General features: G+C 42.6%; 1 protein-coding gene across 6 annotated transcripts in view; it reads right to left on the reverse strand.

Moving 5' to 3' along the window:
- Positions 1-17,855, reverse strand: part of LOC124037518 (inositol hexakisphosphate and diphosphoinositol-pentakisphosphate kinase 1-like) — a 100,233-nt gene that overhangs the window by 63,906 nt on the left and 18,472 nt on the right. For 3 of the 6 annotated variants that reach the window (XM_046352302.1, XM_046352303.1, XM_046352300.1), the window contains exons 8-16: positions 16,455-16,616; positions 16,030-16,151; positions 15,119-15,220; positions 14,635-14,721; positions 14,113-14,188; positions 11,912-12,021; positions 10,800-10,823; positions 7,808-7,893; positions 5,943-6,068 (exon numbers count right to left, since the gene is read on the reverse strand). In XM_046352302.1, the coding sequence (XP_046208258.1) occupies positions 5,943-6,068; positions 7,808-7,893; positions 10,800-10,823; positions 11,912-12,021; positions 14,113-14,188; positions 14,635-14,721; positions 15,119-15,220; positions 16,030-16,151; positions 16,455-16,616 (895 nt within the window). The remainder of the gene's footprint in view (positions 1-5,942; positions 6,069-7,807; positions 7,894-10,799; positions 10,824-11,911; positions 12,022-14,112; positions 14,189-14,634; positions 14,722-15,118; positions 15,221-16,029; positions 16,152-16,454; positions 16,617-17,855) is intronic. The other 3 variants (XM_046352305.1, XM_046352301.1, XM_046352304.1) reach the window with 2 other exon arrangements.

Genomic DNA, 17,855 nt, shown 5'->3' on the forward strand with positions numbered 1-17,855 from the left:
GATTCGAACCAGGGACTGCAGTGACGTGTCTTGCACTGTCTTAGACCAGACCGCTGCGCCACTCGGGATTCTGTTTGCATGAAAAAGAAACAGTCCTTCGCATCTCATACCTGGGATGAAATATGGTTCATGTAATGAGGTTGAAATCAAACCACTAAAAACCTGGGAAATTCCATAATGGATCCTCCTGCAGGTTGTGTAATAGTCGTCCATAATGAATCCTCCTGCAGGTTGTGTAATAGTCGTCCATAATGAATCCTCCTGCAGGTTGTGTAATAGTCTAATATAATGAATCCTCCTGCAGGTTGTTTAATAGTTTAACATAATGAATCCTCCTGCAGGTTGTGTAATAGTCGTCCATGATAAATCCTCCTGCAGGTTGTTTAATAGTCGTCCATGATGAATCCTCCTGCAGGTTGTGTAATAGTCGTCCATAATGAATCCTCCTGCTGGTTGTGTAATAGTCGTCCATAATGAATCCACCTGCAGGTTGTGTAATAGTCGTCCATAATGAATCCACCTGCAGGTTGTGTAATAGTCTAATATAATGAAATCCTCCTGCAGGTTGTTTAATAGTTTAACATAATGTATCCTCCTGCTGGTTGTTTAATAGTCGTCCATAATGAATCCTCCTGCAGGTTGTTTAATAGTCTAATATAATGAAATCTTCCTGCAGGTTGTTTAATAGTTTAACATAATGTATCCTCCTGCTGGTTGTTTAATAGTCGTCCATAATGAATCCTCCTGCAGGTTGTTTAATAGTCTAATATAATGAATCCTCCTGCAGGTTGTTTAATAGTTTAACATAATGTATCCTCCTGCTGGTTGTTTAATAGTCGTCCATAATGAATCCTCCTGCAGGTTGTTTAATAGTCTAATATAATGAATCCTCCTGCAGGTTGTTTAATAGTCTAATATAATGAATCCTCCTGCAGGTTGTGTAATAGTCGTCCATAATGAATCCTCCTGCAGGTTGTGTAATAGTCGTCCATAATGAATCCTCCTGCAGGTTGTTTAATAGTCGTCCATAATGAATCCTCCTGCAGGTTGTGTAATAGTCGTCCATAATGAATCCACCTGCAGGTTGTGTAATAGTCTAATATAATGAAATCTTCCTGCAGGTTGTTTAATAGTTTAACATAATGAATCCTCCTGCAGGTTGTGTAATAGTCTAATATAATGAATCCTCCTGCAGGTTGTTTAATAGTCGTCCATAATGTATCCTCCTGCTGGTTGTTTAATAGTCGTCCATAATGAATCCTCCTGCTGGTTGTTTAATAGTCGTCCATAATGAATCCTCCTGCAGGTTGTGTAATAGTCGTCCATAATGAATCCACCTGCAGGTTGTGTAATAGTTATGCTGCAGTAGTTTATGTGTCCGGGGGCTATATAAATACATTTGATTTGAACATAATGAATCCTCCTGCAGGTTGTCTAATAGTCGTCCATAATGAATCCTCCTGCAGGTTGTGTAATAGTCGTCCATAATGAATCCTCCTGCAGGTTGTCTAATAGTCGTCCATAATGAATCCTCCTGCTGGTTGTGTAATAGTCGTCCATAATGAATCCTCCTGCAGGTTGTGTAATAGTCGTCCATAATGAATACTAGAGCCCAACCTGATTTCCCTTCAGCAATGAGAAGGGCAGAAGTGCCATTGGAACGAATCCCAACTTTAGAGCCTAATGCCTAATTTGAGCTCGTACAAAAAAATACCCCATTAACCTCAACGCATGATTTACTAAAAACGGAGTTATGATTTGGGCCAATATGTCCCAAGTTCTCCCTGACCATGAGACCTCATGAAGACAAACCCAGGGCTCTAGAAAAGTGTTACTGTATGTATGGACAAGCAGGGAAGTTTTCTTATCAAACACTGTATAGCGTTATCTACATGTAGTTCAACTGAATTCAATTGAAACCAGGGCTGCTTTTGATGTCAAATCATTTGGGTTTGACCAAATAGTGAATAGGTAGTATATCGTGTAGAGGTAGTATATAGTGTAGAGGTCGTATATAGTGTAGAGGTCGTATATAGTGTAGAGGTCGTATGTAGTGTAGAGGTAGTATATAGTGTAGAGGTGAGGAGTGTAGAGGTAGTATATAGTGTAGAGGTAGTATATAGTGTAGTGGTGAGGAGTGTAGAGGTCGTATGTAGTGTAGAGGTCGTATGTAGTGTAGAGGTCGTATGTAGTGTAGAGGTCGTATGTAGTGTAGAGGTCGTATATAGTGTAGAGGTCGTATATAGTGTAGAGGTCGTATATAGTGTAGAGGTCGTATATAGTGTAGAGGTCGTATATAGTGTAGAGGTCGTATATAGTGTAGAGGTCGTATATAGTGTAGAGGTCGTATATAGTGTAGAGGTCGTATATAGTGTAGAGGTCGTATATAGTGTAGAGGTCCTATATAGTGTAGAGGTCGTATATAGTGTAGAGGTCGTATATAGTGTAGAGGTCGTATATAGTGTAGAGGTCGTATATAGTGTAGAGGTAGTATATAGTGTAGAGGTAGTATATAGTGTAGAGGTAGTATATAGTGTAGAGGTGAGGAGTGTAGAGGTATTATATAGTGTAGAGGTAGTATATAGTGTAGAGGTAGTATATAGTATAGAGGTCGTATATAGTGTAGAGGTTGAATATAGTGTAGAGGTGAGGAGTGTAGAGGTAGTATATAGTGTAGAGGTCGTATATAGTGTAGAGGTCGTATATAGTGTAGAGGTCGTATATAGTGTAGAGGTCGTATATAGTGTAGAGGTAGTATATAGTGTAGAGGTGAGGAGTGTAGAGGTAGTATATAGTGTAGAGGTCGTATATAGTGTAGAGGTCGTATATAGTGTAGAGTGTAGAGGTAGTGTAGAATGTATGCACACATGACTGTAAGTCGCTTTGGATAAAAGCGTCTGCTAAATGGCATATATTATTATTATTATTAGGTAGTATATATTGTAGAGGTAGTATATAGTGTAGAGGCGAGGAGTGTAACCAGAGGTAGTATATAGTGTAGAGGTAGTATATAGTGTAGAGGTAGTATATAGTGTAGAGGTAGTATATAGTGTAGAGGTAGTATATAGTGTAGAGGTGAGGAGTGTAACCAGAGGTAGTATATAGTGTAGAGGTAGTATATAGTGTAGAGGTAGTATATAGTGTAGAGGTAGTATATAGTGTAGAGGTAGTATATAGTGTAGAGGTAGTATATAGTGTAGAGGTAGTATATAGTGTAGAGGTGAGGAGTGTAACCAGAGGTCGTATATAGTGTAGAGGTAGTATATAGTGTAGAGGTGAGGAGTGTAGAGGTAGTATATAGTGTAGAGGTAGTATATAGTGTAGAGGTGAGGAGTGTAGAGGTAGTATATAGTGTAGAGGTGAGGAGTGTAGAGGTAGTATATAGTGTAGAGGTGAGGAGTGTAGAGGTAGTATATAGTGTAGAGGTAGTATATAGTGTAGAGGTGAGGAGTGTAGAGGTAGTATATATTGTAGAGGTAGTATATAGTGTAGAGGTAGTATATAGTGTAGAGGTGAGGAGTGTAACCAGAGGTCGTATATAGTGTAGAGGTAGTATATAGTGTAGAGGTAGTATATAGTGTAGAGGTGAGGAGTGTAGAGGTAGTATATAGTGTAGAGGTGAGGAGTGTAGAGGTAGTATATAGTGTAGAGGTGAGGAATGTAGAGGTAGTATATAGTGTAGAGGTGAGGAATGTAGAGGTAGTATATAGTGTAGAGGTAGTATATAGTGTAGAGGTGAGGAGTGTAGAGGTAGTATATAGTGTAGAGGTAGTATATAGTGTAGAGGTAGTATATAGTGTAGAGGTCGTATATAGTGTAGAGGTCATATATAGTGGTAGTATATAGTGTATAGGTAGTATATAGTGTAGAGGTAGTATATAGTGTAGAGGTAGTATATAGTGTAGAGGTAGTATATAGTGTAGAGGTAGTATATAGTGTAGAGGTAGTATATAGTGTAGAGGTGAGGAGTGTAACCAGAGGTAGTATATAGTGTAGAGGTAGTATATAGTGTAGAGGTGAGGAGTGTAGAGGTAGTATATAGTGTAGAGGTGAGGAGTGTAGAGGTAGTATATAGTGTAGAGGTCGTATATAGTGTAGAGGTCATATATAGTGGTAGTATATAGTGTATAGGTAGTATATAGTGTAGAGGTAGTATATAGTGTAGAGGTAGTATATAGTGTAGAGGTAGTATATAGTGTAGAGGTAGTACATAGTGTAGAGGTCGTATATAGTGTAGAGGTAGTATATAGTGTAGAGGTAGTATATAGTGTAGAGGTAGTATATAGTGTAGAGGTGAGGAGTGTAGAGGTAGTATATAGTGTAGAGGTGAGGAGTGTAACCAGAGGTAGTATATAGTGTAGAGGTAGTATATAGTGTAGAGGTAGTATATAGTGTAGAGGTGAGGAGTGTAGAGGTAGTATATAGTGTAGAGGTGAGGAGTGTAACCAGAGGTAGTATATAGTGTAGAGGTCGTATATAGTGTAGAGGTCGTATATAGTGTAGAGGTCGTATATAGTGTAGAGGTAGTATATAGTGTAGAGGTAGTATATAGTGTAGAGGTAGTATATAGTGTAGAGGTAGTATATAGTGTAGAGGTAGTATATAGTGTAGAGGTAGTATATAGTGTAGAGGTAGTATATAGTGTAGAGGTAGTATATAGTGTAGAGGTAGTATATAGTGTAGAGGTAGTATATAGTGTCGAGGTAGTATATAGTGTAGAGGTAGTATATAGTGTATAGGTAGTATATAGTGTAGAGCTGAAGAGTGTAGAGGTAGTATATAGTGTAGAGGTAGTATATAGTGTAGAGGTGAGGAGTGTAGAGGTAGTATATAGTGTAGAGGTGAGGAGTGTAGAGGTATTATATAGTGTAGAGGTAGTATATAGTTCTCTCACGTCACCCCGCTCCTCCGTTCTCTCCACTGGCTTCCAGTTGAAGCTCGCATCCGCTACAAGACCATGGTGCTTGCCTACGGAGCTGTGAGGGGAACGGCACCTCAGTACCTCCAGGCTCTGATCAGGCCCTACACCCAAACAAGGGCACTGCGTTCATCCACCTCTGGCCTGCTCGCCTCCCTACCACTGAGGAAGTACAGCTCCCGCTCAGCCCAGTCAAAACTGTTCGCTGCTCTGGCCCCCCAATGGTGGAACAAACTCCCTCACGACGCCAGGACAGCGGAGTCAATCACCACCTTCCGGAGACACCTGAAACCCCACCTCTTTAAGGAATACCTAGGATAGGATAAGTAATCCCTCTCACCCCCCCCTTAAGATTTAGATGCACTATTGTAAAGTGACTGTTCCACTGGATGTCATAAGGTGAATGCACCAATTTGTAAGTCGCTCTGGATAAGAGCGTCTGCTAAATGACTTAAATGTAAATGTAAATGTAATGTAATGTATATAGTGTAGAGGTAGTATATAGTGTAGAGGTAGTATATAGTGTAGAGGTCATATATAGTGTAGAGGTGAGGAGTGTAACCAGAGGTAGTATATAGTGTAGAGGTAGTATATAGTGTAGAGGTAGTATATAGTGTAGAGGTGAGGAGTGTAGAGGTAGTATATAGTGTAGAGGTGAGGAGTGTAGAGGTAGTATATAGTGTAGAGGTAGTATATAGTGTAGAGGTAGTATATAGTGTCGAGGTAGTATATAGTGTCGAGGTAGTATATAGTGTAGAGCTGAAGAGTGTAGAGGTAGTATATAGTGTAGAGGTCGTATATAGTGTAGAGGTCGTATATAGTGTAGAGGTGAGGAGTGGAACCAGAGGTAGTATATAGTGTAGAGGTAGTATATAGTGTAGAGGTAGTATATAGTGTAGAGGTAGTATATAGTGTAGAGGTAGTATATAGTGTAGAGGTAGTATATAGTGTAGAGGTAGTATATAGTGTAGAGCTGAGGAGTGGACCAGAGGTAGTGGGAGTGTCCAGTCGTAGAGTGCTGTACCTTGTCCTCCAGGGTACATGCAGCGGAAGGCCCTGCCCAGCTCCTCAGCCTGTACCCTGCCTGCCGGGGTCAGCTCCCCGCCCCACTTCAACACCAGCAGCAGAGACGGACCCTCCGTTGGACACTCTGAACACACACAAAAACAACTGCATTCGTTCCTTCAGGCTAAGAATGTGTATGTTAAACATACAGTTGAAGTCAGAAGTTTACATACACTTAGTTTGGAGTCATTAAAACTCGTTTTTCAACCACTCCACAAATTTCTTGTTAACAAACTATAGTTTTGGCAAGTTGGTTAGGACATCTACCTTGTGCATGACACAATACATTTTTCCAACAATTGTTTACAGACATGTTATTTCACTGTATCACAATTCCATTGGGTCAGAAGTTTCCATACACTAAGTTGACTGCCTTTATACAGATTGGAATATTCCAGAAAATGATGTCATGGATTTAGAAGCTTCTGATAGGCTAATTGACATAATTTGAGTCAATTGGAGGTGTACCTGTGGATGTATTTCAAGGTGTACCTTCAAACTCAGTGCCTCTTTTGCTTGACATCATGGGAAAATCAAAAGAAATCAGCGAAGACCTCAGAAAAAAACATTGTAGACCTCCACAAGTCTGGTTCATCCTTGGGAGCAATTTCCAAACGCCTGAAGGTACCACGTTCATCTGTTTAAACACCATGGGACCACGCAGCCGTCATACCGCCCAGGAAGGAGACGCGTTCTGTTTCCTAGAGATGAACGTACTTTGGTGCGGAAAGTGCAAATTAATCGCAGGACAACAGCAAAGGACCTTGTGAAGATGCTGGAGGAAACAGGTACAAAAGTATCTATATCCACAGTAAAACGAGTCCTATATCGACATAACCTGAAAGGCCCCTCAGCAAGGAAGAAGCCACTGCCATAAAAAAAGCCAGACTACGGTTTGCAACTGCACATAGAGACAAAGATCGTACCTTTTGGAGAAATGTCCTCTGGTTTGATAAAACTAAAATAGAACATGAAGCACGGGGGTGGCTGCATCATGTTGTGGGGGTGCTGTTATTATTATATTATTATTATTATATTATTATTATATTATTATTATTATAATTATATTATTATAATTATTATTATTATTATATTATTATTATTATTATATTATTATTATATTATTACTGTGCTGCAGGAGGGACTGGTGCACTTCACAAAATAGATGCTTTCATGAGGGAGGAAAATTATGTGGATATATTGAGCAACATCTCAAGACATCAGTCAGGAAGTTAAAGCTTGGTCGCAAATAGGTCTTCCAAATGGACAATGACCCCAAGCATACTTCCAAAGTTGTGGCAAAATGGTTTAAGGACAACAAAGTCAAGGTATTGGAGTGGCCATCACAAAGCCCTGACCTCAATCCCATACATTTTTTTAGGTAGAACTGATAAAGAGTGTGCACCAGCTTTGTCAGGAGGAATGGCCAACATTCACACCACCTATTGTGGGAAGCTTGTGGAAGGCAACCCAAACATTTGACACAAGTTAAACTATTTATAATAATAATAATATTATTAAACTATTTAAAGGCAATGCTACCAAATATGAATTGAGTGTAAACTTCTGACCCACTGGGAATGTGATGAAATAAATAATTCTCTCTACTATTATTCTGACATTTCACATTCTTAAAATAAAGTGGTGATTCTAACGGACCTAAGACAGGGAATTTTTACTAGGATTAATTGTCAGGAATTGTGAAAAACAGTTTAAGTGTATTTGGCCAAGGTGTATGTAAATGTCAGACTTCAACTGTGTGTGTAAGAAGTTAATCATGAACATGAGCAGAGATGGTGTATGCCTGCGACTCCTCCTCCCTACCTTCTTCCTCACTGGAGGCTTTGGGCTGTCCGTTGGGCAGGTAGGTGAGCTGCACCTTCCTGTTGATGCCTGAGAAATGGCCGTACCTGGAAGAGACACGCACACAGGGGGCAGGTATCAACCCTTAATGAAGATCATCATTATACAGGTATCAACCCTTAATGAAGATCAGTCCTCATTATACAGGCATCCACCCTTAATGAAGATCAGTCCTCATTATACAGGTATCCACCCTTAATGAAGATCAGTCCTCATTATACAGGCATCCACCCTTAATGAAGAACAGTCCTCATTATACAGGTATCCACCCTTAATGAAGAACAGTCCTCATTATACAGGTATCCACCCTTAATGAAGATCAGTCCTCATTATACAGGTATCCCCCCTTAATGAAGAACAGTCCTCATTATACAGGCATCCACCCTTAATGAAGATCAGTCCTCATTATACAGGTATCCACCATTAATGAAGATCAGTCATCATTATACCGGTATCCACCCTTAATGAAGATCAGTCCTCATTATACAGGTATCCACCCTTAATGAAGATCAGTCCTCATTATACAGGTATCCACCATTAATGAAGATCAGTCATCATTATACCGGTATCCACCCTTAATGAAGATCAGTCATCATTATACAGGTATCCACCCTTAATGAAGATCAGTCATCATTATACAGGTATCCACCCTTAATGAAGATCAGTCATCATTATACAGGTATCCACCCTTAATGAAGAACATCATTATACAGGTATCCACCCTTAATGAAGATCATCATTATACAGGTATCCACCCTTAATGAAGATCAGTCATCATTATACAGGTATCCACCCTTAATGAAGATCAGTCCTCATTATACAGGTATCCACCATTAATGAAGATCAGTCATCATTATACAGGTATCCACCCTTAATGAAGAACATCATTATACAGGTATCCACCCTTAATGAAGAACATCATTATACAGGTATCCACCCTTAATGAAGCACAGTCCTCATTATACAGGTATCCACCCTTAATGAAGAACAGTCCTCATTATAGAGGTATCCCCCCTTAATGAAGAACAGTCCTCATTATACAGGTATCCCCCCTTAATGACCAACAGTCCTCATTATACAGGTATCCCCCCTTAATGAAGATCAGTCCTCATTATACAGGTATCCCCCCTTAATGACCAACAGTCCTCATTATACAGGTATCCACCCTTAATGAAGAACAGTCCTCATTATACAGGTATCCACCCTTAATGAAGATCAGTCCTCATTATACAGGTATCCACCCTTAATGAAGATCATCATTATACAGGTATCCACCCTTAATGAAGATCATCATTATACAGGTATCCACCCTTAATGAAGATCATCATTATACAGGTATCCACCCTTAATGAAGATCATCATTATACAGGTATCCACCCTTAATGAAGATCATCATTATACAGGTATCCACCCTTAATGAAGATCATCATTATACAGGTATCCACCCTTAATGAAGATCATCATTATACAGGTATCCACCCTTAATGAAGATCATCATTATACAGGTATCCACCCTTAATGAAGATCATCATTATACAGGTATCCACCCTTAATGAAGATCATCATTATACAGGTATCCACCCTTAATGAAGATCAGTCCTCATTTTACATGTACAGTACACATTCTTTACAGACATGTGACAAGAGCTTAGCGTTGAGCTCAACTCCAATCGAACTCTCAATTTAGGAAGTACATTTTAAATATCCTTTTTTATTAATTTTTTAATTTTTTAAATAACACTTTTCTTGAACTGAAATCAATTAATTACTGGATGGAATTGGCCATTTTTAAATGGAACCGACTCAGACCCTGTCCGACACAACATTTAATTTTAGAACCATAGTTCAGAGGTTTTCGACCAGCTTCAAACGCTAGCTAGCAAGTGCTCAGTCAGTCAGGCTAGGCTAAACTAGTTAATAATAATAATAATAATAATATATATGCCATTTAGCAGACGCTTTTATCCAAAGCGACTTACAGTCATGTGTGCATACATTCTAAGTAGCTGCCTGGTTTCTGGAAACATGTTTTGGGTGGTTGTGTACGACCTTTGGAAGCCTGAGGTCACTGTGTTACTGGTAATGTGCCATACCAGCCCTGTCCTTCAGGATGTGACCGGCTTTTGGTAAAAGTGCATAACACCCCTCCCACCTAGCTCTACCTCCCCTGTGGTTGGAGATACATTGATGTGACAGTGATAGGCCACCTACTGCTGTTCAATGCTCCGGCAATTATAATCATTTAGCATATCCGTCACTAATGTAAAACATACCTTCCTCTAATAGAAAAGAGTGTCCTTGGGACAAGCATCAGGTTTGACAACGTACAGAACAAACACATGACAGCCCCGTGAAAATGGGTTTGATAGGCGATACAGTTTGTGTTTTACAACCGATCCTGGATTCCCTGTTTCCGCACTCTTCCAGATCAATAACCCTCACAGATCAATAACCCGTGTGTTTGATCCTTGGTTATTGTCAAAGAGATGCCATTTGCATTGAATTGTGGTTAATATGCAATCCCATACCGTTATCAACAAGTTCAACCAGGAAGACTACATACAGTACACAGAGAATGAGAAGCGTGAGAGGACGAAGGTGTAGTGAGATTAGAGGGCAACTTTCAGAACGACATGCATCGCAGACAAACACAGCACTCGTTCAAAAACACACACATGGATGTGGCTAGCGGTCCCTGATTCTAATGGTCAGTATAAAATCCCTCGTTATGAATGGAGGTTAATGGCAGTGGTGGTTACAGAGCGAGGAGGGGTGAACCGGGGGAGGGGTGGGTGGAGGGGAGTGAACCGTGGGAGGGGTGAGGAGTGAACCGTGGGAGGGGTGAGGAGTGAACCGTGGGAGGGGTGAGGAGTGAACCGGGGGAGGGGTGGGGGGAGTGAACCGGGGAGGGGTGGGGGGAGAGAAACCGGGGAGTGTGGGGGGGGGGGTATACCGAGTGTCATTCAGGCTGGACTCCCTTTGGAAAGAGGAGGAGAGAGAGAGAAAGGAGGGAGGAAAAGAGAATTAGAGACACGAGGAGGATGGGGATTGTCCACAAAGTGAAAGCTGCTAGGCTATGGTGTGTTTCAGGAATACAGGGACGAGGCGAATTCAATATGTGTGGAGCAATGGACAACAGATACAGCAATGACACAGAGGAGGTTTCTACACTGGACTACAGACACAGCAATGACACAGAGGAGGTTTCTACACTGGACTACAGACACAGCAACACGGAGGAGGTTTCTACACTGGACTACAGACACAGCAATGACACAGAGATCTACACTGGACTACAGACACAGCAATGATACAGAGGAGGTTTCTACACTGGACTACAGACACAGCAATGACACAGAGGAGGTTTCTACACTGGACAACAGACACAGCAACGACACAGAGGAGGTTTCTACACTGGACTACAGACACAGCAACGACACAGAGGAGGTTTCTACACTGGACTACAGACACAGCAACGACACAGAGGAGGTTTCTACACTGGACTACAGACACAGCAACACGGAGGAGGGTTCTACACTGGACTACAGACACAGCAACACGGAGGAGGTTTCTACACTGGACTACAGACACAGCAACACGGAGGAGGTTTCTACACTGGACTACAGACACAGCAACACGGAGGAGGGTTCTACACTGGACTACAGACACAGCAACACGGAGGAGTTTTCTACACTGGACTACAGACACAGCAACACGGAGGAGGGTTCTACACTGGACTACAGACACAGCAACACAGAGGAGGTTTCTACACCAAGCATCACATACAGAAGAGCAGATCACTACTTGATGCATGGATAAAATGATGGACAGATGAGCGTGACATGTGTACTAGGATACCAGATTTTCCATGGCAACAAAATAAAAAAAATACAAAACAGACGCAGACTTTGTTCCTCGTCAACATTAGGACTGTTTTCCATAAGAAATGAAGTCTACTACATGTTTTGTTTCCTTGCCAAAATATTTCTGAGTATCGCAATACTGGTCACGTGATTGGTCAACCCTGGTGTGAGTGTGTGTGGCGTGCCCATAAGCGTCTCTCACATCTCTAGGACCGTCTTGAGCTGCTCCAGTTTACCCTTCTTCTCCTCGATCTCACAGTCTGTGTGCTGTCCCAACTCAGCCAGTAGGAGCCGGGCAATGTCCAGAACTTCCTACACAAAACACACACAATAGTCAATCGAACTGACATTTGTCACAAAGTGCTTAACCTCTACAGGATTGGTGACCACCACCCCCACCTCACGGGACGGTTGAGCTAACGTGTGCTAATGTGATTAGCATGAGGTTGTAAGTAACAATAAAATTTCCCAGGACATATCTGATATTGGCAGAAAGCTTAACTTCTTGCTAATCTAACTGCACTGTCCAATTTACAGTGGCTATTACTGTGAAAGAATACCATGCTATTGTTTGAGGAGAGTGCACTGTTATGAACTTGAAAATGTATTAATAAACCAATTAGGCACATTTGGGCAGACTTGATACAATATTTTGAACAGAAAAGCAATAGTTCATTGGATCAGTCTAAAACTTTGCAGTGTAGCTAACTACTGGAACTACACACTACTGTTTTACCATGTAGCGGTGTAGCTAACTACTGGAACTATACACTACTGTTTTACCATGCCATCTGTAAATACGAATAAAATTGATAAATTAAGAGCCTAGTTGGTTTAGCCACGGAAAAAGTCGGCAACCTTCCTGCTAGCTAACGCAGCTTTTTTATAAAGATACCACGTAGTAGAACTACATAAGTGTTGCTCTCCACTTTCTAGAGGACAGAGTTTTGAAATCAGTGGAATTAGAGTATGATAGCTAAAAGAGATGGAGAACATCCTGGCGTTTTATTGCAAATACACAGACGGAGTCGAAAAGAGAACACAGAAGGCTGTTGTATAACCTGTCTCCAACTTTAGTCAGTTAGCTTGGGTGCTTGACTGCTGTTGTTAGGTCAGAATGCTCGGATCAACCCTACTCCTCGGCCATGGCATCCAGTGTGCGCTCGAAACGCTCTGAACTTACAAACAGACAATCTGACAACGCTCTGAGTTTACGAACACGAGGCCTCCGGGTGGCGCAGTGGTTAAGGGCGCTGTACTGCAGCGCCAGCTGTGCCACCAGAGACTCTGGGTTCGCGCCCAGGCTCTGTCGTAACCGGCCGCAACTGGGAGGTCTGTGGGGCGACGGGACAATTGGCTTAGCGTCGTCCGGGTTAGGGAGGGTTTGGCCGGTAGGGATATCCTTGTTTCATCGGGCACCAGCGACTCCTGTGGCGGGCCGGGCACGCTAACCAAGGTTGCCAGGTGTTTCCTCTGACACATTGGTGCAGCTGGCTTCCGGGTTGGATGCGCGCGGTGTTAAGAAGCAGTGCGGCTTGGTTGGGTTGTGTATCGGAGGATGCATGACTTTCAACCTTCGTCTCTCCCGAGCCCGTATGGGAGTTGTAGCGATGAGACAAGATAGTAGCTACTAACAATTGGATGCCACAAAATTGGAGAGGAAAAGGGGTAAAAATAAAATAAAAAATGTTTTTTAAAATTAAGAGTTTACAAACACCAAGAGAGCTCCAGATTGAATTTACCAACAAGCCAGCCTTTAGTATTGAAATCTTAGTTTGTTTAGTACATAACCTCACATGTGAATCCTTAAAGGGATAAAGCCCCACCCAGGGTGTGAACAATGCTGAATGGGTGTAGACAAAGAGCTCTCCAGTAGGTACCAAAACATTCAAGGGCCATTTTCTCAAATGTGAGGTTACAAGTTTATTAACTTTGAAAGCAGAATTACTTTCCTATTGTTCCTCAACTGTAGTGTATGATATACCATTTGAGTCTCTACATTTATCCAATGTAAAATACACAATTTCAAATTTTGCTATATAAAATTGAATCAGGCCGGTCGGTCACATATCAAATCAAATCAAATCATATGGGCAATAATTAATAATTAACTATATTTTTCGACATTAGACTTGCCTAATTCACACCATTTCAGATTAACATATGATCATTTTTCAGAATAATAATAAAGTACTGTAGTTTGGATGTAGTGAACTACTTTTTCAAAATAACTTAAGTAAACAAACTGTATTTTTCTTAAGGGTAGCTTAACTTCTTTCAGTGTGAAGTCATTGGTAGCTTGGTGAACTATATTTTCAGAGTAGCTTCCCCAACACCACAAATAGGCTTCCGCTCAACAGAGGGTTTCTGTGTTATGGGAAAAGAAGACATACTTGGACTGACCTGTAGCTGTTTGGGTTTCTTCAACTTCAGTTTCCCTGACTTGTAGCCTCCATACTTTTCAAACAGCGCAAAGAATCTAAAAACAACAGATTCAACACTGAAATGCAACAGGACTTGGGAAGGTGAATTACAAGTTGTATTTGTTATATGGACGAACAGAAAATGAAGTCAATCATTTTGTCAGCGTGTAAAATTTTGCCCACTGTGAATCGGGAGAGGGGGTATTTGAGGTATCTAGACTCACAGAGGGGGTATTTGAGGTATCTAGACTCACAGAGGGGGTATTTGAGGTATCTAGACTCACAGAGGGAGTATTTGAGGTATCTAGACTCACAGAGGGGGTATTTGAGGTATCTAGACTCACAGGGGGTATTTGAGGTATCTAGACTCACAGGGGGTATTTGAGGTATCTAGACTCACAAAGGGGGTATTTGAGGTATATAGATTTAGAGGGGGTGTAGATAGACTCACAGAGGGGGTATTTGAGGTATATAGATTTAGAGCGGGTGTAGATAGACTCACAGAGGGTGTCGGACTTCCATCTTCATCTTCTGTTTGGGGGTGCGGTCTCCGTGGCGGATGATGGCGATGACACAGCGCAGCTCCATCCTGTGGGATAGGTGACATTATGGAGTTGTTTACTGTACTCATCCTTTGTTATTGAGAATCTCAATAGGCTGGGGGCTGGAAAACCAATAGGCTAAAGGACATGTAAATCAGTTATATACACCGGGTATCAAACTAGGTCATTTATGTGACTCAGGACTGTGTTCAGTCCAATGAGATGAAGCCTAGATGTTAGCTGTGGGAGCTTACAAGTCTTCAAGTCTCGAGAGAGAGGTTAAATCACCATGTGAGTATAGTTCACTAAACTACCTCCGACTACCTCTAGAAGAGATGAGCAAGGAAGAGGGGGGGGCAGGAAGAAGAGGAGAAAGAAGCAGAAGGATGAGAGGAGAAATGAAAAAAAGGAAGAGGAGGAGAGAAAGAGGAGAGGGGTACTCACATGGTTCCTGAGGTGGTGGGGACTATGGGTATGTCCTCAGCCTCCAGGGGGATGGACCAGGGGATGTGGAACTGAGGGGCCAGCTCTCGCATCACCATGTTCCTGTGTGTGTGTGGGGGGGGGGACAACTAATAGTGTGAGCTATAGCAGAGTTTGGATTCTAGCTAGTTCAAGGAATGAGTTGTGAATAAAAAGACACTATTACTTTGTCAATGTACAGTATGACTAGTTACCCAGCTGACCCCTGGGTGTCAATGTACAGTATGACTAGTTACCCAGCTGACCCCTGGGTGTCAATGTACAGTATGACTAGTTACCCAGCTGACCCCTGGGTGTCAACTTACAGTATGACTAGTTACCCAGCTGACCCCTGGGTGTCAACTGTCAACTTTACCCAGTATGACAACTTACAGTAGTTACCCAGCTGACCCCTGGATGTCAACTTACAGTATGACTAGTTACCCAGCTGACCCCTGGATGTCAACTTACAGTATGACTAGTTACCCAGCTGACCCCTGGGTGTCAACTTACAGTATGACTAGTTACCCAGCTGACCCCTGGGTGTCAATGTACAGTATGCTCCATTTACCCAGCTGACCCCTGGGTGTCAATGTACAGTATGCTCCATTTACCCAGCTGACCCCTGGGTGTCAATGTACAGTATGCTCCATTTACCCAGCTGACCCCTGGGTGTCAACGTACAATATGACTAGTTACCCAGCAACGTGGAAATCAGAGGGCTAAACCAGGGACTGCAGTTGGAAATTAGGCGGCTGGCTAAAACTGGCACTTAGATAGTAATGTTGATTCAAGCGCACACTGTCCCTGTAAAACTTTTACTAAAGTAAAGGAACGGAGATGTAAGGATGAGCGCTAGTTGAACCTTCAGCATGACAGCCTGCCTCACCTACCCCAAGACCTTGGCACAGTCGTCATAGTACTTCATGGAGTTCTTCACGAAGCTGAAGCCGTTGACGTCACAGACGAAAGAGTGGCCGTTTGCTCTCAAGAGGTCGAAGCCACACACAGTTTGCTGGGATAGAAAGAGAGTGTCGCAAGTCAGACATTGAAACTGAATGTAGCCAATCAAGTGGAGTGCATCCCAGTAGTCTAAAGAGGGTTCCTCCCGTCATTCATCAGCACTTACCTGAAAAACACACAACAGAAGCTTTTACCAAACGCAGCTCTTGCAGATGAAGGAGATAAGACGAGGTTAAGGAGAGGAAGCCTCTTCAGACTATTGGGATGCACCGCGAGTTTAAGATGGCTTCAGATTGATCGGGTGAGATGACACTCACACAAACAGCGAGTGGTCTGATTGGTTGAAAAGCCTCACCTTGAAGGCCAGGCAGACCTTGCGGGCCACCAGTTTCTCCATGGCGGAGAGCATAACAGGGTAGCGGATCTCTTTCCCCTCGCTGTCCCTCTCCACCTTACCGTCCAGGGCTGGGGACTTCCTGGCCTCGGCATGGGCATAGTCAGGGCCTACTGTGTACACCTGACATCATATCATAGTCAGTGCCCACTGTGTTCACCGGATATCATATCATTGTCAGGGCCCACTGTGTTCACCTGACATCATATCATAGTCAGGGCCCACTGTGTTCACCTGACATCATATCATAGTCAGGGCCCACTGTGTTCACCTGACATCATATCATAGACACATCGTCAGGGCCCACTGTGTTCACCTGACATCATATCATAGTCAGGGCCCACTGTGTTCACCTGACATCATATCATAGACACATCGTCAGGGCCCACTGTGTTCACCTGACATCATATCATAGACACATAGTCTGGGCCCACTGTGTTCACCTGACATCATATCATAGACACATAGTCAGGGCCCACTGTGTTCACCTGACATCATATCATAGACACATAGTCTGGGCCCACTGTGTTCACCTGACATCATATCATAGACACATAGTCTGGGCCCACTGTGTTCACCTGACATCATATCATAGTCAGGGCCCACTGTGTTCACCTGACATCATATCATAGACACATAGTCTGGGCCCACTGTGTTCACCTGACATCATATCATAGTCAGGGCCCACTGTGTTCACCTGACATCATATCATAGACACATAGTCTGGGCCCACTGTGTTCACCTGACATCATATCATAGTCAGGGCCCACTGTGTTCACCTGACATCATATCATAGTCAGGGCCCACTGTGTTCACCTGACATGATATCATAGACACATAGTCTGGGCCCACTGTGTTCACCTGACATCATATCATAGACACATAGTCTGGGCCCACTGTGTTCACCTGACATCATATCATAGTCAGGGCCCACTGTGTTCACCTGACATCATATCATAGACACATAGTCTGGGCCCACTGTGTTCACCTGACATCATATCATAGTCAGGGCCCACTGTGTTCACCTGACATCATATCATAGTCTGGGCCCACTGTGTTCACCTGACATCATATCATAGTCTGGGCCCACTGTGTTCACCTGACATCATATCATAGTCAGGGCCCACTGTGTTCACCTGACATCATATCATAGTCAGGGCCCACTGTGTACACCTGACATCATATCATAGTCAGGGCCCACTGTGTTCACCTGACATCATATCATAGACACATAGTCAGGGCCCACTGTGTTCACCTGACATCATATCATAGACACATAGTCAGGGCCCACTGTGTTCACCTGACATCATATCATAGTCAGGGCCCACTGTGTTCACCTGACATCATATCATAGTCAGGGCC

The sequence above is a fragment of the Oncorhynchus gorbuscha genome, linkage group LG06 (genome assembly GCF_021184085.1).
Source record: "Oncorhynchus gorbuscha isolate QuinsamMale2020 ecotype Even-year linkage group LG06, OgorEven_v1.0, whole genome shotgun sequence".
Taxonomy (NCBI): Eukaryota; Metazoa; Chordata; class Actinopteri; order Salmoniformes; family Salmonidae; genus Oncorhynchus; species Oncorhynchus gorbuscha.